Source organism: Epinephelus fuscoguttatus, linkage group LG6, assembly GCF_011397635.1.
Source record: "Epinephelus fuscoguttatus linkage group LG6, E.fuscoguttatus.final_Chr_v1".
Lineage (NCBI taxonomy): Eukaryota > Metazoa > Chordata > Actinopteri > Perciformes > Serranidae > Epinephelus > Epinephelus fuscoguttatus.
The window spans coordinates 22,474,653-22,497,933 of NC_064757.1; the positions used below are offsets into that span (position 1 = coordinate 22,474,653).

Below are 23,281 nucleotides of genomic sequence, written 5' to 3' on the forward strand. Positions count from 1 at the left end.
ACATAAAATAGAATAGAAAAATAAAATAAATAAATAAATAAATAAATAAAGATTTGTCCGATGTTTGACGAAAGTGCGTTTCGCGTTTCAATCCACTAGATAGTTTTGACCTTTACTTGATTCCGTAGCGTGGGAGTAACTAGGAAGTGAGTCGGTAACTAAGGAAAACTGGGGGACTCAATAAAAGCGGTTTTTCTGCGTAGAAATGCAAAACGTCGACTGGTTTTAACAAAATACTAAGAGAGAGCAATTCAGTTCACCACCGGAAGGATAAGTAAGTATTATTTATTCAGCTGAAACTGTTTTTTAACGCCGTAAGTGTTGTAACGTTTGTGAGAGGTGTAACGTCAACGCTTTGTTCATTGTTCACCGTGTAATAAGCGTTACATGGCCAAAACACATGTAACACTAGCAAAGACAGAAAGGTTACTGGATACGTTTTGTTATCTGTGTGAATGAGTTGCCTTTAGCGTCAACACAGTGCACACAAATTACAAATATTCAGTTGGCCAGGTAACTTAAAACGTAAGATAACTGACGTTAATAAATTATAAAGCGAGTGACATTGGTTAGCATTAGCTTGAAGTGATTACATCTTATAATGTATGCTAATTATGATGCAGATCCATGGCCCTGCCGACCCTCTCGGCCCATGTGCCCAGTCGGTCCCGGGTGCTGGCCGGACAGCTGGCCCGGCAGCGGGAGCAGGAAGCTCGGTGGCGGCAGCAGTGGGAGCTGCATGCTCAGTACTTCAAGGAGCAGAATGTTCGCAGCCACAGACAGGCGGTGTGGAGCTCCCATCGGTCCTACCAGCAGAGGTAACTGCATGCACCAGAGCTGGACTGACTCAGCTACCATAACGTTATACAGCTTACTCTTATTATTAACGTTACATTGCAGTGATCACAGCAACAGTGTTAGGTTAAATAAAGCAACGCAGTTCAAAAGAATTGCTTCAATCTGACTGTGTTTTGTGATCCATGTTTATAGTTAATGATTGCCAAGAGGCTGCTACACTATATCTACACCATTTCTCTTTCACTGCCTTCACTTAAGATGGCTCTGTAAGTAATCATCCTTTGTAATTAAGGTGTCTGTGCGATAAAAAGAGACAGTTATCTACACTACAACTATTGCTCCCGCTGAATGTGAACTTGATAGGAATCACATCAGGCTCACACTGCCTCTTTCTTTGGTGCAACAAAAATCAGTTAGGGTACATTTTTCTCTCTGGACCTGACTAATCTTGTGTAAGTGTGGCTACATAAAGGAAGGAAAGTGTTCATGCAAATACTCATCATATCATTATGTGGCAAGAGATACTAACACGTGTATTCAAAAAATGTCAGAATACATATTTTTGAATGCAGTTTATTCAAAAGAGGATGTCCTCCTACTTGTGTCAATAGGTAGGAGGCCTGATAAATACATTATCTGGCTCTCATGGCTGGTAATACTGTACAGTAGAGCTAACATTCATAAATAATGACAAAAGATACAGTCATGAATGGAAGCATTAAGAATCTTCCTCCTATGAAATATCATGGTAACAGTAATGAAATTTTAATGATATTTACCAAGAGCAATAGTGTGGAAGTCAGTGCCTCTTTTTCAGTGCTTAGTTCTTCATCATACGTACACAGTCTGTGTTTTGGGCTCAGCAACTTAATATCAGTGTGTTTGTGTGTTTGTAAATTTATGTCAACAGTGAATGGCGTAAATAAACCTGTACTTTTTTTTCTTCTTCTTCTAGTACATTTCTGAAACCCTGTTGATTTCAGCAGACAAATGACAGAACAATAACTACTGTCTCTTTTCCTCTATTTTGTCAGTATGTCGGCCTACCATAAACAGAGACTGAAGGAGGAAAAGGAAGCCAGCCTGGAGCAGCGCAGGAATCGGCTCAAGGCCATGCTTCAAGAGGAGCAAGACCGGCTGGAGGCGGAGCTGAGAGGAGTAGTTCCTGACAGTAGCACATTGGCAAGTCAGCTGGTGGAAAAGACTGACGAGCTTCGTACAGCAAGAGAGGAAAGAAGAAAAAAAGTAGTTGTACTTTATTAGTTGTATATTTCTTTTCTGGTACTCATCATGGTGTTCTGCCAGATGTGTATAATCCCTGTTATTTCTGTTTTTTTATCCCTAGCTTGCACAAGAGCTGCTGAGGGAGCACTGGAAGAAAAACAACGCAGAGTTGCGAGAGGTAGCTACATTTAAACTATTAATGGAAATTCGACAAGTTGTAAAACCTCTTGCTTCAAAGTCTCCGTGTTGATGAAGTAAAAAAATGGCCTTAGGAATCTTGTAACCATTCTGTGCGTATGAAGAGCTCAGCAAGAGGAGAAAACAGACACTTTTTGTCAAGACATCCACTTGATCTGGAAACTAATAGGGCTTGTGATGCAGATATTCCATGACTTTCTGTTAACCTGAGTCCAGTGTTGACTTAGGAGAAAAAAATGTTGTGGTATCCCTTCCGCTGAGGGTCAATTTCATCAGTATCTCTGTCTCGTCTATGTCCTTAATCGCTCTTTTAATCTGTCCACAGGTTGAGTCGGCATTACATAAAGATCATGTTGTCAACCAATGGCAGGTGCAGATATCTGAGAAGAAACAGGTAAGACATCCATCACAGCTATCTGACAAAACAGTTCAGCTCCTGTTCATTCAAGTGTTTTAATAGCTCTCTAAAGTGTTTTTTAACTGAAGGTCCTTGTTGTGAGCGGCCTTAGGAATCTCCAACTTGCAACAAGGACCTTCAGTTTAAAAACACTTATCATCCTTACATGGTAACTACTACTGTTATCACTCAATTTTAATCAAACCAAATTAGAAATTGCACTCCAGTACTCTCAAGCATTAAATCACTTAGGTGAGATATGACACATAGGACCCACAAGTTGTTGACGTTGTCATTATCCTTTTACGTGACAAATTATTCATGTAACAAATCAATTTTTAATTAAATGGTGTTCATGTCATCTGTGAGCACAGTATCAAGTCTGAAATCTACTCACCTCGCTCCCCTCAACATGGTGCATAATTGAGAAAGTTAAGACACCTACTGTAAGTGACCCATCTCTCTGAACATGTAGCAAGAAGTGGCGGAGCAGGAAGAGAAGAAGCGCTTTGAAAATGAGTATGAGAGGACCCGAAAAGAAGCTCTGGAGAGGATGAAGCAAGCTGAGGAGAAAAAGCACAAAGAGGAGCAGAAGAGGGCGGAGGAACTTCGCAAACAGATGGAAGAACTGAAGCTGAGGGAAGAGGAGGTATTTAGAGCTTGGACAAAGTATTTCTGCTGGGAAAATGATATTGCAGATGTGTTTTTCAAGCATTTTTTTCTCTCTCAGGCAACTCGCCTGAAGAAGGAGCAAGAGGCTCTGCTTGTCAAACAGTGGGAGCTCGAGAAGATAGAGGAGGAAAGGAGAAAGGTTGAGGAAATGCGAAAGAAGTCTGAGATGGGGTAGGCAGAGCTATTTCTGCAAATAACATATAACAAGTAACATGATTCTTCATTCTTGTGAGGCGTTGGGTTGATTGGTTTTGTGTTCCACTAGGCATTTCTTAATCCGTCAATATCGCGCTCAGCTGAAGAGGAGAGCCCAGCAAGTGCAGGAGGAACTGGTCAGCCTACTTCACCCTGTTTTGAAAAGTATTTTTCTTTATGTAATCCACCATGCCTTGCTTTCACACCCTCCTACAATTCCTCTGTGTCCATCAGGAGGCAGACCGTAAGATACTGGCAGCCTTGCTAGAAGGTCAGCAGGAGGACAGGATGATAGAGACTGCACGAAGGGAAAGGGCCATCGCTGATGCTGCCTGGATGAAACGTGTGATTGAAGAGCAGCTTCAGTTGGAGCAGGAGAGGGAGGCTGAGTTTGATATCCTACATAGGTGAGCACCAACATTCAGTAAGTGCAGGAAGGGACTCTTGCTTCTCCTCAAATACCAACCAGTGTATCTCATCCATTACAGAGAAGAAGCTCAACGTGTGTGGGAGAAACGAGAAGCACAGTGGGAGAAGGAGAGGAAAGCCAGAGAACGGCTCATGCAAGAGGTCAGTTGCTTAAAACAAAATGAGACTGCATTTGAATGTATTTTGACAGATATGACTACTAAACAACAGCTCTCCTTTCTTCTTTTTGGTCAGGTACTTGCGGGGAGACAGCAGCAGCTGGAGCTGAAGGTGCAACAGAACAGAGAGGCTCAGGAGGAGTCCCTGAGGAGAAGAGAACAGCTGATCCAGGGGCTAGAGCTGGAGAGGGAGACAAGGCGCCAGGAGAAGGAGCAAGAGGAGGGCCGTAGGACCGCAATGATGCGAGAGATAGATGCTCAGGTTGGCACATAGTGCAGTGGTTTGTGTTTTAATAGCACTTATTTTCCCCACCAAGTTAATGGCTAAGAACTTACAGAAACATACTCTGTAACACTGAGGCTGTTATAGCAGCTAACTACATTTGTGTGAATTGAGCTCACAGCACAGCATCTTATTATATGCTTTTTATAATAAAACAGACATAAAGTTGTTTGCACATATATACTGCAGGTGGAGCAGCAGCGCCGAGAGCAGTGGGAGGAGCAGTGCAGGTTGGAGCAGGAGGAGGAGGAAGACAGGGAGGCTCTTCAGATCCAGGAGGAGGAGCTGAGGCTGGAGATGCAGAGGATGGCCAAGAAAGGTTACCAGGAGAAGGTAAAATATGAAAGTCAAGCTGCATGTTCATATTTCAAATTCCTCATTGCTCTTTAATGTTAAAATAAGCTCTTCACTGTCTCTTTCAGATTCACAGCAGACCTCGATCAGCATGGACATGAGCAACCTGCAAGACTTAGGTCAAAACTGAATTGTGAGATGTTTATTTTTCTACCTGTAAATTAGCTTTAAAGGATAGTTTCACATTTTTTCAAGCATGTCTCAAAGCAATGCGCACATGCCTACATGTAAATCTGAGCAGTTAGTGGTCACTGTTCTTGTTCCTCTTGTCCATACTGGCCATGAAGAGATCCACTCCTAATGTGATTCAGAATAACTCACGAGGGATAAAATCCAGTCCTCATTCAGTGTAAACACGAATTTCAAACTTCTTTCAATCAAGTGGGGATCTTTCTTTTTAGTGCGTCATTCTCTCTTTTTGCTTTTCATGTTGAGCCACAGTGAAGACACAATAACACAAAGAGAGGATTTCATACCATAACAATTACGACTTTGGAAGGTACCCACTTGATTTGACCACCTCCTGAAGCTTCATATTATCTTTGGTTTAAGGGAATACCTGGAGTTTTTCTCACGTGCCTCCACACTGAACGGAGAATCCAAAACAGGCGAACATTCTTCATGAGCCTTAGTAAACAGGTCTGCATTTAACAACAGCAAAACTGTATCAAAACATTCATGTACTCATTTATCCAGTTGTATGCTCAGTCTTTACCAAACATATGCATTTTCACTAAAACCTTACAATTTAAAACACTTCCACACAAACAGTTTCATGCATGGATGTGTAGCGCACCTGGCTAAGCACATGCATTTGAGCTGTGCTTAAGTGGGCTCAGTGTGTGCTACTCATAGGTCACAAGTGCTTTATACTAATAAATGCATCTGTTTGTGAAGTACTGAGTATATGACTAGATACATGAGACTTGGATTGAACTGCAAGAGTTGTGTGAGAGTTTGTAAACAGATGTTTTGATATAGTTTTGTTGTTGTCAAATGTGGACCCTGTTTACTTAAATTCATGAATGTTTGCCTTTTTTGGATTCTCCTTTTACCCTGGAGGCCTGCAAGACTAACAAAGTTTTCTTCATGACTTAAATGTAACACATGGTGAGGAAATAATACACAGACTGTCATTTTGTGGGGGAAGTATTCCTTAAACATTTAAATACAAATACACTGTGGAGGGATCTTTTCATCGCTGGTATGAAGAGAATGAACAATCATCCGCTAATATCGCTTGTTATATGTACGTTTAGTACATATGGACTTGCAAGTTTTGTTTCAAGACAGATTTTTTAAAAGATATGAACCTTTTCTTTTATGCTTTTTAAATAATGTAACACTCTGTAGGTTATAAGGTCATATTGTGCCATCTTGATGTTAATAATTAAATGCTGGCTGTTTGTGTATGTAGAGAAGAACTGATGGATTTTTTTGCACTTTTAGAGCTGTTAAAGAAGTATATATTTTCTATCCTGAATTTGCAGACTGTTTAATAAAACTTTGACAATCAAATCATTTCAGCATTTTGTATTAAGGCAACAAAAAGTGAAACAGGATAAAAACAAAATCTGGCAAACCACAACAGGCTATATTTATAAATTAAGTTTATTTAGAAAATAATTATTTTTCCGAAGTGCAACTTAACAGCTGCATCACATACATCCCTGCACTCGGATCAAGTACAGAGAGGGACAATACCTTGATCAGATTTCAAAATGACGAACTCTGAAACACTTGGTGAGGATGAATGTTGGGTCGCACAATTATACAGGAGATGTCTAGACTTCTATCCCATATGTTGCACATTAAATACAAAACTAGCAGCAACGGAACAGAGCACAAAACACATGGACATACACAGTATGGCTATTAGCTCTAAACATCACCAACACTGCAATGGCACACAGGACCACAGAATACGGTGCAGTGTGGAGAAACACACCAGATCATCTGAAGTTAATACAACAACATCTTGGTGCTAGTGACAAATACAACTTGGCCCCTGAACAAGCGTCATTTGCATTCACCGACTTGACAAATGGGCACACACAAATAGCTGCAATAAATGCACTGCAGACTGGATTACACTTGGACAGGGGACAAACTATATAAATAGCTTTTTCGATGCAACAAACATTGGCATTGCAGAGCTACAACGTGTGCATTAATGAAGTTCCCAACATTTAATGGTAAATTTGTTTTTTGGACATTAAACTTTACAGTATGATGCTTGCACAGTGCAATTTATAAGAGGAAGCTCCTTTAGCTACAAGAGTGCGAGCAATAGCTTTCAACGACAGCATACTCATGACTCATTTATGGCTTTTCAGCATCCTTGTCTGGCTTTGGACTGATAACATTAACCAATATCATCATGTGGATTTACTGTGCTTAATTCTGTCTCTCAATAAAAGGTATTTACATGATGGACTGATGAAAGATTTACTCAAATTGTAATCTATAAACCATTACAGTCCCCAGGCTTGCGAGCTGCTGCTAGTTTTAACATGATTTGTGGAACTCATTATTATACCCCAAGAGAAATTGTGCTATTACAACAGCTGGGTATCCCTAAGTAAAGATGCTGACTCTTTCCCTTTACACCCAGATTTTGTCCAGAGTTGGCTTTAAATATTTATTCATAAATTAAAAAAAAACTGCATGCATATACCACAAATACAAAAAAAAACAAAAAATCATTAAAAAATATACGTAAGAACGAAACTGAGATGCTGACTGCTTTGCAGCCCTGTAAGTGCTGTTAGTTGGTATTCTCCTTTGTGGTGATGGTGACAAGCTGCTTGGCTGCCTTGGCAATGTCATAAGCACATTGGATGACCTGCTGGGTGACCAGCTGCATGTCCGGTCCCGGGCAGCCCTCTGATGGCAACGCCTTCCTACACTCGCTCTGTAGCCGGAACGCACTGGAGGTCAACAAGCGCAGAGAGCCTCTAACTGTCTCTGAGCGGGGCTTCTGCAGAGGAAGGTTAAAATATCTTAATACTAATGGACAGTGTTTGTTAAAAAGTCAACAGATTTATGCAAAGAGAGGCAGTACAGTACAGATCCTTTAGAAACAGATTGACCTTTGCTGGCTTAGGACTAAATCTCTCTTTTCTTTTGGTACACTTAAAATGTGTATATTTAACACACAAGAATAAAGACATCTAGGTGCAATTCAGAGCAAAGTAAAATAATACATCAGGAAATGGCGCATTTGAAAATATTGCTGCACCTGGACCTTGAATCTCTGATATTTTGCCATAAAAATAATACAATAAAAGCTAAATGGCACACTGATCTGTTCTCTAAAGCAGCATATCTACAAATTTGTTTCCATACCTTGGGAAAGAGGGCAGCCATCTCTGTTACAGCCACATGTATTCTTTCTGAGCAGGGTATGAAGCTGTGAGGAGAAGAGATTTGTCGATGAGTTCAACGTATTGATGTCATTTTCATACAATATGCAAATTTATAACGACCACTGACAAACTATAGATGAACCAAAAGCTCTTACATGCACTCAATTTACTATATAGCATTTACACCACACCGTGCATTATCATCTTCAACTTCAGGTTAACATCAACAACATGCTATTAGATATTTTTAGCCTTGTAAGTAAAAAACAGTTTTATTCCATAGCACATTTTTGTACACAGTAAAAACAACATCAGCCTGAAAACTGTGTTACATCAAATTCACTGTCAGCTATATTATCAAACGCAAGTCACTGCATAGATGTTACTTAACGTTTCATCACTTAACTAAAGCAAATTCAAAGTCAACACATCAGAGAAACAGAGATAGCTGGTTAGCAGGTGAGGCAGAAACTGTGTGAGGGAGAGGAAAATAAAACTGTGCCTGGGAGGCAGGGACAGAGGCCAGAGTACCAGGAGGTGGGGTCAGGGGACCGCAGGCTGAGCGGCTGAAGGGGTGGGGGGGCCTTCTCGGCCCAGGGCACCAGAGTGCTGAAACATCCCAGGCTGTGCCTGAGCCGACGCACACCCTCACGCTCACATGGTCTGCTCATAGGGGTGAGGGACAGGGACACCAAAGCAACACCATAACAGCAGAGCAGAGTGGAAGTAGAATGAGGAGGGGAAGAGTGACGATAACGGACAAAAAGGGGAAATGATAGGAGATAAACGCAACTAAACATAACAGAATCATGATGAATGTAAGAGGAACAGAGAGTTTAAAATGAAAGCGAGGAAATGAAAGCAGATCATACACTGATAAATAAAGCTCCTGTTCAGATTCTGACCTGTCATGTTTGTTCTCTTGTGCAGCTCGCAGCAGCTCTTGGATATTCTTGGTGATCTGTTCTGTTTTGCGTATGACGTCTTCTGTGCTGGGAAGCGTGGGGTCTGACTCCATCTCCAGATCATCCAGCTCAGGGATAGAGCTGCCCTCCCCCAGCCAGCCGCTGCTCCTCAGCCTCCCTCTCCTGCACAAACTGCACAGGGAAATTCACAAGACATTATGTCTGCTGCCAAAATCTGTGCTTATGTTTTTACTCCAAGACAAAACAGCACATTATTTTTTACTAGTAAATCCCTTTAAACTGTATTTAGGAGTTAGAAAACTCTTACTGTCTTTCACTCATCACCTAACTCTCATTCTGGGTGATTCTCTTACCCTGAATCATCCATCTCAGAGTCATTGAATGTGTTGTCATAGTCACTTTCTGGCATGCTGCTTTGCTTCTCTAACTTCGCAGCCTAGAGGGAAGAGAGGAGACAAAAAAAAAAAAAAAAAAAAAAAAAAAAGAAAATGCTTGAGCAAGACGTCTCATGTCACTTACGATATTAACTGGAACCAGCTGTGGTGAAATCCCAATTTCAATGCTCATCGACAAAGAACATAAACATATACTGGAAATGTACCACTTTGAAACCACTTTCTGTTTGTTGTGTGGCGAATCAGAATATAAACAAGTGAAAGCGATGCAGACAACTCTGACTCAAAGGGGCCAGTAAAGCTGTGAAGCAAGAGCACATAATCAAATTTAAAGCATTCGATATAGGATTAGTAAAACAGGTTATGCAGAGTTCAGACAGTTTCCTCACATCAGTAGCACATAATCACTAATGCTGGCTGGCTTGAAATTGATCTGATCTTCTCTTGAGATACAAATCGTACTGAATCATTAGACTATGATCATCATCAAATGTGAGAATGTGTTGAAATAAGGATGTAGTCGTGGATGATGGTTAACAAAGCAATCAAACAAAATTCTAATAATCAGCAGCACACGGCTAGAAACATTACTAAGAACTCGCTCTCCAAACTAAAAGAGAAGTGACCCCGGTGGGTAACTGTTTGAGAGCAGGAAGTCAAGATGAGTTCACACATGAAACTAAATCACACACAACAAAACTATTATGTCACTCACCAAAAATAGAAATGCCTTATTTTCACATATATATACACACACATATTAACTACCAGACTCAGAACTAAATTTAGAAACAGTAAGCAGAGACAATCAAGTACACTAAAGCCACACAGGACCTGTTCACAACATGTCCATATTATTTCAATCTAAGTCCAAGAATCTAAACAAAGTCCTCCTCTTGTGCGCAGTAAAAAATGCAACGCAGCACACACAAGCTTTCCTCAGGAAATGCGATCAGCACACACGTTTAGATGAATCTTTGTTCTGCCTGAACAGAAGATGAATCTGTTTAATTGTAAACAACTCCTGGATCACCATGTTGTTTGTGTGTTATTGGAGGAAGTGAGAGCATGCTGTGCAACATGGCCAAGCAGTTGTTAGAGACAGATAAAAAAGGACTTCTCTTTATACTGTTAGAGTGTTTGCAATAAAAAGACATATACATTTAACAAGCTAATTTACTCAGTTTGTTTCCTTCTCATTACCTACAGGTGGTTGTTTTACAAAATGAAACAAACACTGCTAACAAGATTTTTACAATCAGACTTTTTCAGCATCATCTGCTGCACAGGTTTCTGCATTAAAATCAGCAGGTGCTGCATCACAAGCACAACTTTCTGATCAACACTCAGAGGGTTCATCTTTTCAAAACCACACAATCCCAGTTGTGTAGCCACGCTGAGAGGATGATGCTGGTGAAGGCAGGTATCTGATGGTGAGGGCAGCTGGTGGAGGGGCGGCTCATGCAGCAGGGCAGATAAGGAGCAGCATATGGGAGGACAGAGGGAGGTGAGGGAGGGGGTAGAGAGGTGGAAATGGCTCCGAGTGGATATGCTGCGTCCCACAAGACGTGTGGACCGAGTGAGGATGTACTTAACCTTTTGAGCACTTTCGTCCTTCGACCAAGACAGGGTGGATGGAAATGAGGGGAGGGATGAAGAGGTGGTCACAAAAGCGCCCCTTTCCGTCTAAAGACAGGGTTCAAATCACATTTTAAGGACACACATTTCTTAAACAAAAGAAACAAACTAAAAGATGAGATGAATGAGGTTAGATCATGTTGTCCCTGTAGTCTCTTGAAGCCAGCTGATAACTCATCAGATAATGTGTACTGAGAATGGAGCTGATGGGAAACTATATTTGTGCAATGATCATTAAACTCAGGATTATAACATTGTCTTATTTTAGAGGGGTGAGCTTAAGATGAATCAGTTCTATGTAGACAATTTAAGAGCTTTGTTGTTTTTACAGCTTATCCTCCTACATTTATTCCCTGAGCTCATAACCATTTCCTTTCTGAACACAATGTGCTGGAAAAAATATGTCTCAAGTATCTGGGAGTTAATCCATTGTGAGAAAAGTACCAGAAAACTGTTATTCACAGGCTCAAATTTAACTGCATGAACTTATTTGAATCAAAGAGAGATTTCAAACAGACGAGAAGACAAGGTGAGTTTGTGAAATTATCATGCATTACAAAAACACAGAGTATTTGTATGGTAGTTTTAATGCTTCATCAACATAAAACAGTACAAACCTTCAAAGTATATCATAACAACAGCATCTCCTAAGTTTTGTCTGACAAACAAGCAGCACTCCAGCAAACAACAGATAATGCAGATAATGGTTTTCAATGGACAAGATGAGATGTGACTGGCTGTGTCTAAATGTATGACGTGTTTTTGGTGACGTCTTGATGCTGCAAAGTGGCAGATAAGTACAGAAAACTATCAACAAAAAGGCAGAGAGGAAGGTTTGCAGACAGGGTAAAGATATGAGGGAAAGTTGTGGGCAGAGGAGAGGAAATGGCAAAGGGAGAGCAGGGAACAGGTCTTACTTACATGAGGTGGGAAGGGCTGCAGGGTGGGGATACCCTCTTCTGGGTAGGGAGTTTCCCCTTTAGGGAGATAGGGCTTCAGGCCTGAGCCGGTCTCATACATAGACATGGGCCGACTGGCCCGCGCAGACTGCCGGCGTTTCAGGGCTGAGGGGCTGGAGGGGTCGGGGTAGTCTGAACCGCTGGGGATCTGATAGATATTGGTTGGGATGTGCCGCCTGAGAGAGGTGTTCTCGCTTTGCAGAGATTGCAGCTGGAAGAGACGGTCAGCAATACACTAAGAGGTGCTCTCAGCAAAGCAAGCTGTGTTCCCTGTTCTGATCCACTCTATCTTTATAGCATAACACTTCAGCTTTTGTCCCATTGTTCCTAAAATATTCATATTGTACTCTGACAGTGTGCTTCTGTCAGCATGCTTGATGCTTACAGTCTTTTAATTCTGCCAAGGTTTTACTTGGCAAGATATCTCAGAAAATTTAAGAATCTAAACTTTGAATGTCACTAATATACAAAACCTGAAGCTGCCTTAGTGATAATGACTTTCAAAGTAACCTGTGTCTTGTGGCTTTTTTCGCTTACAGACTTTAGGTTAGAAACATGACTGAGAATATTTTCCTATAAATATTAACTTATGTTCTCCTTTAGAATCCGTCAAGCTGACCTCTTAAAATAATCATAAGAATAACATGAATTTTGCTTTGGGAGGGATTTTCTCCTGGTCTTTACAAAGAAAGCAAAGCAAGTGATAAGCAAGCAAAGACTGTTGCATAGGTTAAGCAACACAGGTGCAGTTTAAGTCAAAGATGTAGCCACAGTACAGATTAAAGGAATACTTCACCCACAAACTGGCCATTTGTGTATCAGTTAGTCATGCTGCGTTACTTTAAATTCATACATAAAACTTTGGTTTTCTCGTATGCCTCCACAGAAAACGGTGACCACACTGTTTAATTGGGGGCCACATTAAACAGCTAAAATTTATCAAAACATCTGTTTACAAACTGTCACATGACTCATGCAGTATGATCTAAGTCTCATTTATCCAGTCATATGCTCAGTACTTCCCAAACACGTGGATTTTTGCTAAAACTGAACTGAAAGTGAAACTTATTTATGCTCTCATCAAAGCCAAAGAGTGAATGCATGTTCTGATCCCCAATCAATCAATACATTAATATGTTCAGTGTTTTCCGTGGAGACATGCAAGACAAAATATTTCATCACAAATGCAACGTATCACGACATGACAAATCGATGTACAAATGGTCATTGTGTTCGTGAAGCATTCCTTTAACTCAAGAATTATGAGAGGATAAGGTGCATTCAAGAACAAACAAAATCCTGAAGATTTTGTCAGGGACGTAACAGTTTGGGGGTAGAAAACCTGGCCTTATTAATGGATCTACTTCCATTTAGTGCAAAGTAAATGGTAGATCTGGTGTACTGGTGGTTTAGTTACTGACCTCTGCCATAATGACTGGCCGACTATTTTTGGTGAAGGTTGTCATTCCAATTAAAGTTGAAAGATATACAATATGTTCTGACAAGCCACATGTCCTGCTTTCTCCACCACATCGTTATCTAAATGTGATCATTTTAGTGAATCCGTTCAACCAAAAGCTAACAACACAAAGCCAGATCACATCATCAAAAACAATACAGTACGCTACAGTGATGTATGTCTCGTACAGTGTTACAGTGACCTTGTGTGTGCAACTGAGTGTCACACAAACAGCATTAAGAGACAAATTATCGGCATGCTCCCTGAAAACAGCCAAATCAAAGCAAATTTAACATATGAAAAAAAATAAACCTCACTGACAGGGGTTCATTTTAACAAAATAAAAACCATGCTTAAAACATCTGAGGCCAAAAACGACCATTTTAAAAATAGTTTGGGTTTAGCAGATTGCTAAATTGAAGCGCAGTGCATACATTTGTGCAGAATCCCAAACTTAACATCATCTATAAATCAGCAGTTTGATGTAAGAGAGTAACAGTATTCCAGGTTTGTATCACCTGAGTACGCTTCCTATGAAATGTGACCACTTAAACAACACGTCAAATAATAAATCTACATGTACTAAAAGGCTGTTACCAAAAACTACAGCTTAAAAATCAACCATAAACATTCTACGTGGTAAACACAGTATATGTGATGAAGCAAGGCACACACATACAATTTCAGTTAGTCATTATGAAGAGATTAAAAAACACTGTCAATTACTTCATGCTTTCTCTTAAAACATGCTTGTTAGTAACATTAGACAGTGTAGATTTAATACAAAAAGGAGAACTATGGGTAAATTGTTTTTGTTATTAACTGGAGAAAGGGTGCACTTTTTCTCAAATCCAGAAAACAAACCAACAACAAAACAAAAAGAAATCTCCAGTTTACATTCAAGCTTTAAAATCGAACATGCTGGCCAAAACAGAGGGTGGACCAGCAGGGTGTCACAGCAGCCTTATCTTGCAACACAGCATTCCTGTTCAGATAGCTCGGACTGGGCAGGAGAAGAGCTCTGCTGACCACTGTGGCCCCCCCTCGGTCCGGCCCCCGGTGTTAGTGATCTTATTGGTGGAGCGCGGTGGATACCTTTTTCTGCATCAGCCTCAGCTCGTCGCTCAGGTTGTTGTTGGCTTTCATAAGATGCTGGATCTTGGCTTCGGAGGCGGTGAGCGCGTTTTTCACCTCCATGTATTCATGCATAGTGATGGGGCCGTCTGAGAGGTCAGAGTCCAGGCTCTGTCGGAGAGAGGGGTTGAAAACAAAATGAAAAAGGCAACGCGAGACAGACAGAGCCCTTCAGGGTTTGTATTTGTGAACGTGATGCCACAATACCTTGGTTCTATCTCCTTTGCTCGAGGGGAGCTCGTGATCTGTATCCTCATCAGACGCCACGCTGTCGTAGTCGGGCTGGTCATTGTCCTGGCTATCACTGCAGTGCCTGACAGCCACGCTCTTCAAGACAAATTCGACATTATCTGGAATAAAGGAGAGCGGAACAGTTATATCTGTGCTACACTTTGGTGTATCAGTGAGATCTTGGACTAAAGCAACAATAAGATCCTGACCTTTGGGACTGGCTATTGTATTCCCTTGTTGCCTGCGCTTAGCATCACTTAATATGTCAATCACGAGAGTTGCAAATTCATGTGCATTGAATCTTGCCAGCTTCTGTCGTCCCTAAATAAGAAAAGCAAACACATCAGCGGTATGCAATCTAACTTCAAAACGCAGAGGGAAACAACACAACATCTGTATGGTAGTTCTGTAAAGCTGACTCGCCTGGTTTCGCGTCGATGAATACTCTGGATTCACAGGAAGGAAAGGCACCACAGTCGTCTCTGTCACCAGAGTGCTGTGATTCTGTGTAGCCAGCCACACTACAAATAATAGGATAAGAAAGAGCTCAGTGGTGTCCGCTTTGGATTTAAAGTATCATTGTGAGGAGATGCCAGTACAAATGTCATCTGTGGATACAAGACACCGGAGCTTTTACTGGATGATTGTACTTTACCTGCATCAGTCTCTCGCCTGTCCACCTCATCGTACACATCCATGGCTAGCTCCTCGAATAAATGATTACTGAGCTGCAAGGAAGTGAGTTCAAGACACTTAGTCAGGCTTAAAGAAAAAATCCAAAATACATATTTCTTTTTTTGTTTTTACCTGTGTGTTATTTATCAATCCTTTTGGTGTCAGTTGTTGAGTGTTGGAAATATTGGCCGTAAGGATATCTGCCTTCTAGTAAATATAATGGAACCAGATGGCACTCAGCTTGTGGTGCTCAAAGCTCCAAATAACACATTTAAAAAACTCAACAGCAATGTCTCTTTCCAGAAATCCTGATCTGGTTACACAAGATTATCCACGGACCTTTTTGTGAGCAGTTTCATGCAAGAACTATTTTCTTACTACCACACTACATCCGCCAACTGTATCACAGCGTAGAAGGAAGCATGCCCTCACCTAGCAACACTGAGCTAGCTAATGCTATGGCTCAGCTGAGGAGGTCGCCATTAATGCTAACATCTTACACGGTCGGTCATGAGCATGAGCATCTCATCCATGAGTAGATGCTCGCTTCCTTCTGCTAGGTGATACCAAATGTTGGTTGGCCCTCTCTTGAGGAAAGGCGCAAGAGGCACTGGCTTTGATATATATTTTTAAGGCCTTTCTAGGCAAATTACCACCGTATATTGCAAATTTGTTGGAGTGGATCTCAGGCACTTACATGACCCGTTCAACTGAATTGCTACTACTCAAAGTTCCTCGAGTCCGTACAAGTATTTGTAAGACTGCCTTTTGTTATGATGCCCCTAGCTCTTGGAACGCACTACAACACATCCTGAAATTAGACACACTCCCTTCACTCACAGAGTTTAGGACCTTAATCATAGATAACTGTGTTTCTAATTGTAATTGTTTCAGATGACTGTCTTTCTTGTTAAATGTATTTTGTTGTGTGTAATCACTGTCAGTATTTTAATGGCTTGTCAACTCGACGGCTTTGAAAATGAGGGTAACCTCAATGTCTCTCGAGAATAAATAAAGGTTATATATATATATATGGTTGGTGGGTGTAGTTCGGTAGGAAAAAGTAGTTCCTTTATGAAACTGCTCACACTGTTTTTTCAAATATATTTTTTGGCTGAGTGCCATCAGTTCCTTTATATTCAAGAGAAGGCAGACATCTCTACGGCTGATATCTCCAACACTCTGCAACTCACACCAAAACATTCTAGACTGATAAACAGCACTACAGGTAAGAGGAAAAATATGTGTTTTTGATTTTAGGGTGAACTGTCCCTTTAATAAATGGGAGAAAGGGTAACTTAGTATAGTAAAACACTGCAAAAAATACTCACAGACTGCAGTTTCTTCTTTGCTGCTTTGGCCAGTTCTGATAAATCTAAACTGCTGGAAACAAAACATAACTTTCATAAACACGCTGATGAACTGTTAGGTCGACATAATGCACACTTCATTCTGAGTAATACTTACATGTTCCTTATTCATCAAAAGACAGCATTAAAAAAAGATCAAATGTGTCATTAAATTGAAAAAAGCACTGATTTTTCATAGTGGCTGTTCTGCTCATTGAAGTTTGAGTTATTTGGAATAACGTTCTTAATTATTTGTAGCAATTTCAGAGTGTTTGGTATGTCAGCTACTCCCCTGGGTCTGTTTCCTTTAACACAGATACTAGATGCTGCAGCGCTCTCAACAGCGTGTCAGGACAGGCCTCAGAGCAAGACTACAACCATAAACAACTGCCTCACTGTGCTTGCTTTGCTGGCTCGAGTCAAGTTGAGCCCGTTCACTTAGACACACGCTAATTCACAGACAAATTAGTTAATATCGACATGCATCATGTTGACTTACAGCTCGTGCTTTCTTACCTGTCAGCCATTTGTGGAACAATGAAGTGCTGGCCGGTTTTATGATCTGAAAGTAACAACAAGAATGTTCTGGTTGACTGCCAATAACATCATCAATATTCATGGGAAATGTAAATATTTTAAACTGAGCATGATTTAAATATTGTATATCATCATATAGTATAGAAAAACAATGAGCAGTTGTATTTATCTACGTCGAGTGACAGATGGATGAGATTTATCGCCAGGTATCAGGCCCTGTATACATCTGATATTAACATGCCTCCTGGGTGATCGGATCACAAGTGGACAGCTTTAAGTACAGGTGTGACTGTACCAAATGTGTCTTCAATGGGTCCTAAGATCCGATCACTCAGACCACATTTGGAGGTGGTCTGGGCTGCATGAGGTGTGTGCTTAGCATGACAAACTTCAGGCCAGTTAAAAACAACAATGTATTTGGTCTTTGCAAATGAAAATGTTGTACCTGTTTATTTGCATATGAAGTGGGAAATTTCAATATGATCACCAGTGGTCACTCGAGGCCCATGTGGAGATGCCCTCTTATGCCAGGTGTGAACAGACAAACATAGAGCTGTCCACTTGTGATCAATCACCCAAGAGGCATGGTAATACCAGGTGTAAACAGGCTCTTTCACTCCAGCCACACATGCACATATTCTTAGACCCATGTGATTTTTAGTAATTACAGTAACAGATTACTCTCCGTCACTGCATACCTGGCTTTCTCCCACACAGGTAGAACGCCAGTCGATCAGTCAGCTCATACTGAATCTCCACCAGTCTATCTGCCAGGTCATGGTGGCCAGCTTCCCTACAAAAGCAAACATAAAAAAGCATTATATATTACTTGAAAGGGTAAAATTACAGGCCCATGATATTTCATGTTTGAATTATAAAAGCTAACCTTGCATAGTCAATGGGAGTTTTGCCATTGCTGTCAGGGGCTCCAGGATCTGCTCCATAAACAGTTAATAGTTCAGCCTGAGATACTTGTCCTGCCTTTGCAGCTACATGCAAGGGAGTGTTTCCCTTTTCCTGGGGGAAAGGATGATTAACAGGACATACCATTATGATTTAAAATCAAGAGAGGAGTAAATGCAAAGATGAAAATTCTGGCTTTTAATACAGCAGGTGAGTCTTACCGGGTGAAAGAAGTTAGCTTGTGCTCCCAGGGATAGCAACCTCAAACAAGTCTCAAGATTCCCGGTGCGTACACTTGAGTGAAGTTGCTGATAAAAACAAAACAAGTATTATTATGAATGAAAATAGCTTACCAATACAGCTTTGTACAAAACAGTATTTCAGTTTTCTCTTGATCACATCAAGCAGCCCCTTCTCCTCACCTTGCTTAAATCCTTGGCTGTCGAGCTGTCATCCTCCCGGCAAGGCATGCGATGGACAAATGCCAGCATTTGATATTTGGCTTTAATAAACTCTGATTTGTTTGGGCTTTTGGGAGAACATGAAACAGAGAAAAGAAAGACGCAGTTAATGAGGCAGTGGCACATACTAAACTTCATTGAATCAACATCTACATGAACATTCTCAAATGATAACGACTCACTGTATTTTGTCCTGAGGGTTGGCCTTGCGTTTTCCACTCATCACAGACGCAGGGTCCAGAAGAGAGTGCTCCCATATTGAATTTGCACCATTGCTGTATAACGTCTGAACCATCTAGGATGAATTGAAAAAGAAACCTGTAAAATTTGTCCCATCGATTTCTAACTGCAGAATGCTGACGGGCTGTTAACAGTTCTCTCCCTGAACAAACACTTTCTATATTTGGATAAAATCAATACACCTCAGTGGGATCTGATGTACAACTGTTGTCAACAGATTTATCTTGAGCAAAGATAGAGGCCAGCTGAATTTAAAACCGCAGTAATGCAGATTGTGAGCAAGGATAACAACAATAATCTCAAGACATTTCAGGAGAGACACTTCATCCTCTAAGCACTCATAAACTATAAAGAAAACAACTTCACAACTGAGAGTACAATGATGTGTAGCTTTATACAGGTGGCTATAAACATACATTTCCCCTGTGTGGGGTTATTACCTGTAGCTGCGTAGGAGGCCATGGTGTGTGCGTCAGGTGGCGGACCTGCGAGCTGTGTCTACCCAGACTTCGATGAACGCTGCAGCACTCGTCACAGATCAACACACCCCTGTTCACCGAGGCCCAGCGAGGTTCTGAGAGGGAAGACACAACCAGGAAGTAAAAATCATGACACCTGCAGTGATCTAACTGATGATTGACAACTGACTGAAGATGTCCTTTGAAGGATAGCTTAAGGTACAATACCGTATAACCCGGCTCTCATTGATTTGATTTGCTCTAGCTTGATAGGTAGTCAAGGGTGAGTCATTTAGAAATGTTTTGCAAGCCATGTCCTCTCTTTACATTCAGTACCATTATTCAAATCACTAACATGCAAGGTGGGAGCACCCACTTCTTCTTTTTCTTCTGCCGCACTGACTGGGTCTGGGGAAACTCTAACTTGTGTTTGCAAAACTATAAGAAACTTACAGGATGAGGCTGGAAATATTTTACGTAGGTAAGTATTGTATCGTTTTACCAGTACCAATACCTGTACCCTTAAATTGATACTGATACCTATATAGTACTTCATTTGGTACCTTCTTTTTTTACTTAATTCGATACCCATCATGTGCATGGAAGCGTTCAGTTGTTTAAAATGCCACCAGACGCCACAGTACACCACAGAGGTATCATTTGACTAGACAAGTTTCGATACTCCTCAGTACCAGGTTATTTCGGTCAATACATTAAAGGTATTGAGAACTGATACGCGGCGCCACGAAGAGGTATTGTCTGTGTAGCCCAAGCCTGATAAAACTTTTGCCCCATGCCATCCACCTCCATTGTTGTCCAAAAAGTCACAATCATACATCAGTGAGCCACACCAATGTACTAGGTAAACCATCATTAGATAAACATAGGTATTGTAGTTAATCCCACATAAACAGTCCTGCTGCCACAACTGATATAATAATCCATGGCTGAAAATAGCCCCTAATAAATACACTATTTACTTCTGCTTCACCAGTTACATTTGCTGAAATGACAGTGTCTTGCTGTTTCAATAATGATATTCCACATTTTCTGACCTGTTTTTATAAGTGTATGTCTTAATTCTTCAAGATTAAATGGGCTTTGGACTGAGTGCCACAGGAAAGTCCCAAGAACCAAAACTCAGACCACTGGAAGCAATATTTACGCAAGTGCAACAGGAACAGTTCAAACAATGTAGGGCACGAATATAACAGACAGCCAAATTCAGGTTAGACCATCAGAACATGCCTTGAGGAGGTTTTTACATGCAGACACAAACACAATCTAACCAGAAAAAATAAAGACAAGAGTCAACCCCCAATTGGCAGTAACAACTGCAGCTATAACAGGCATCAAAGGCCTTTTTGACACCAGATTTAGGTGGAGCCATGCATCGTGTAACAAGGAAGTGAAGACTTGCAGTTGTAGGTTGAAGCACCTTAACCTTATTGTTGAGAAACGGAGCAGCTTCCTCTTTCAAAACATTGTATGACAGACGAATGCTATCAATAATTGTGCTGCAGCATAATGAGGAAATGCACAGTCTGAGAAATGGAGACTGAGTGCATTCACAAGATACAGTATACTCTGTGACCAAAATAAAAATGTTTACTTAACCTTGACCTATTTAGAACACTTTATCTAACACAAATGTCAGAGTTGTGTCGTCTGCCATTCATAGAGACTCCTGTGACAGCGAACATCTCCAGACCAAAAATACTGTAAATTCATACGACACTGATAGCTGATAAACTGTTAAGCAGATTGAGTGGCTGGCACAGTGACAGCACAGTGAGGACTGTGAGTGTCTTAGCAGCAGCTGAGGTGAACTGTAGGAGGAACAGCTGCAGGAGTTACTGGTCAAATTCTGGCACCTGGTCCCTTGTGTTCAGGATCTCCTCGACTAACTTACTGTGAGTTTCAACCAAGACCTGGGAGTTGGTGCTGACATGCCTCTTTTACCCTTTCCTCAACAAGTGCTGCTAAATTTAATACCGAATCTTGAAACTAAAAATATTCACAGCCAACAACTGGTAAAAGCCACATGGAGGGGCAATCCAGGCCAGCTGCTGTGGAGACCCAAAGAGTTAAACTAGACTTAACGACATGATGACAGACAGGGCACTAAAACTTGAGTATTAATGAGTATTTAGCATACTTGCTAGTGTTGTTCTTTTTTCTTGTGATTTTTTTTATACTGGCTTTACATTTCTAAAACCAACTCTTCCAGCATATCAGGTTTAAAATGTACCGTCATGCCACAATAGAGAAAAATCTCTTTTGCATTGAAAGCACGCAGTCGATTCACTCCGCATCCTGTTTTGCTTCCTGTGCCTGCTGAAAAACATCACGTCATTTCTATATAAATGAGACTCCTGAAAGTACCTCACACGCAATTAAACTAGTACTAATAAAAGCTTAAACCATCCCTAATACTATTCATTATTACCATTATTCAACAAGCAAATCTCTTGTAAGGACACAGGATTAAGTTGTCTTCATCTGGACCAGTAAACCTCCTGCTAGTCACCACAGACACGACAGTGCCGCAGCTGGTTCAGTCTGAGAAGCATTTTTAGACTAGGGTTGCGGATGTAAATCATTTATTTATTTGATTATTTTTGCAAAGTCTTGTCACTCATTATTCTTTGAACGACTAATTTTTCCATAGTTCACAGTACAGATCAGTGGAGGAAAAAGCCATATGATTAAGAGTACATTCATTCAGTCATTCCTTATTAACACAATAGTTAACTTCAGTCACACATTGCCAGTGTAGACAATGCCCATGTGTGGTGTACAAAAAGCTGACAGTGGACCACTTTACTCACTGACTTTTTATGAATGATCCAGACATCCTAGTGAGTGCTTACAAAGCATTTTCCTGCTGATCATGATGGATGATTTACTTTTATTTCAAATCTAGTGGACACCTGCATGAGGCAAATATCATTTCATTCACACTTATTGTTTGCTACCTGTGACAAAACTGCTATCCAATTATACTGACACACACACACACACACACACACACAATCAGAAATGCCTGCCTGGTTAACTAAAGCAAGTACCACCGGATAGAAACAGTTAAAAAGACAGCTTGCATCCTCAACCGGGGAGCTATAACACTGGTGAACTGTCAACAACACTTATAACTTACCCTGTAGAAACAACAATACACTGCATGTCTAAATTACTGTAAAGACTGTATAAGAAAGCAGCATGGGCCAGGACTGATAATCTGATTTACACCAGAGTAGTGAAGTGCAAGGCTTTGGCTTAACGGTACTTGATGGACCAAACGTCAGTGAATAAATAAAGCTAACAGCCTCACACTACAAGGATGGTGTGGATTTGCTTACCTGGAACACTGCAATCGGCGCAGATCTCAGTGTTTCGCAGGCGTTTAGACATCCTTTACTCAGGAAGAAACGCCTTTTAAAACGAGCGTATTATGTCCGTTGCGTTATGCTAATCATTGATTACTCTGTGGGGATTCCTTCCGCGTTAGCTAGACCTAGCTAATTAAAAACAACCCAAACAACGGTCAGCTACCTCATTTAAATGTTGCTAGCCTTTTCGTTTTGGCTATCGCCCGCGTTACAACCATTATAACGTTACCCCAGGAGAGTACGGTACAATGCTGCTTGGCTGCAAGTTAGCTGACTTAGCACCTGATTAGCTAACTAGCCTGTGTCCGCTTGGTAGTTTACTCTTCAGCAGACTGCGACTGCGACTGCACAGCGCGAGAGCATTCCCAGTGGCAGCAGCGACTGTGACCTATTGTACAGGGCGACAACATGCCCAGAGGTAAGCCTCTCAGGAAACAAACTTCTCCCC

At 41.0% G+C, this 23,281-nt stretch overlaps 2 protein-coding genes across 8 annotated transcripts; one reads left to right on the forward strand and one right to left on the reverse strand.

The window, feature by feature from the left end:
- The first annotated feature begins 134 nt into the window (after window positions 1-134).
- On the forward strand, window positions 135-6,241 carry LOC125889650 (trichoplein, keratin filament binding). The gene is made up of 13 exons (XM_049577691.1): window positions 135-274; window positions 624-818; window positions 1,833-2,043; window positions 2,144-2,200; window positions 2,546-2,614; window positions 3,093-3,266; window positions 3,348-3,460; window positions 3,555-3,621; window positions 3,719-3,891; window positions 3,973-4,054; window positions 4,148-4,333; window positions 4,544-4,687; window positions 4,777-6,241. Exons 2-13 carry the CDS (start codon window positions 628-630, stop codon window positions 4,807-4,809), a joined length of 1,500 nt encoding a protein of 499 aa, XP_049433648.1. The 5' UTR covers window positions 135-274; window positions 624-627; the 3' UTR covers window positions 4,810-6,241.
- Window positions 6,242-6,391: 150 nt separating this feature from the next.
- On the reverse strand, window positions 6,392-23,214 carry git2a (G protein-coupled receptor kinase interacting ArfGAP 2a). Of its 7 annotated transcripts, XM_049577683.1 has the most exons (21): window positions 22,804-23,214; window positions 19,424-19,557; window positions 18,926-19,038; window positions 18,705-18,810; window positions 18,504-18,590; window positions 18,266-18,396; window positions 18,078-18,172; window positions 17,359-17,404; window positions 16,825-16,876; window positions 15,474-15,546; window positions 15,242-15,339; window positions 15,028-15,139; window positions 14,795-14,937; window positions 14,549-14,698; window positions 11,957-12,205; window positions 10,994-11,083; window positions 9,356-9,438; window positions 8,982-9,173; window positions 8,579-8,739; window positions 8,057-8,120; window positions 7,550-7,688 (listed from the first exon to the last, which is right to left on the reverse strand). In XM_049577683.1, the coding sequence occupies exons 1-20, from the start codon at window positions 22,853-22,855 to the stop codon at window positions 8,083-8,085; spliced, it is 2,205 nt and encodes a 734-aa protein (XP_049433640.1). In that variant the 5' UTR covers window positions 22,856-23,214; the 3' UTR covers window positions 7,550-7,688; window positions 8,057-8,082. The 7 variants fall into 7 exon arrangements, with proteins under 7 accessions (XP_049433644.1, XP_049433639.1, XP_049433638.1 ...); XM_049577687.1 differs by lacking the exon at window positions 10,994-11,083 and having other exon boundaries at window positions 6,392-7,688; window positions 8,608-8,739; window positions 22,804-23,212; XM_049577682.1 differs by lacking the exon at window positions 8,579-8,739 and having other exon boundaries at window positions 6,392-7,688; window positions 16,825-16,873; window positions 22,804-23,207.
- Window positions 23,215-23,281: the final 67 nt, after the last annotated feature.

What these genes read in the sequence shown, in the direction of transcription:
- LOC125889650 (XM_049577691.1), top strand. Translation starts at nt 628, where the DNA reads ATGGCCCTGCCGACCCTCTCGGCCCATGTGCCCAGTCGGTCCCGGGTG. An exon ending in GAGAGGAAAGAAGAAAAAAA is followed by an intron (nt 2,044 to 2,143) that starts GTAGTTGTACTT and finishes TTTTATCCCTAG; the next exon opens with CTTGCACAAGAGCTGCTGAG. An exon ending in TGAAGCTGAGGGAAGAGGAG is followed by an intron (nt 3,267 to 3,347) that starts GTATTTAGAGCT and finishes TTTCTCTCTCAG; the next exon opens with GCAACTCGCCTGAAGAAGGA.
- git2a (XM_049577687.1), bottom strand. Translation starts at nt 22,855, where the DNA reads ATGTCTAAACGCCTGCGAAACACTGAGATCTGCGCCGATTGCAGTGTT. An exon ending in ACTCCCATTGACTATGCAAG is followed by an intron (nt 18,173 to 18,265) that starts GTTAGCTTTTAT and finishes TTGCTTTTGTAG; the next exon opens with GGAAGCTGGCCACCATGACC. An exon ending in GCAAAGGAGATAGAACCAAG is followed by an intron (nt 14,699 to 14,794) that starts GTATTGTGGCAT and finishes TCTCTCCGACAG; the next exon opens with AGCCTGGACTCTGACCTCTC.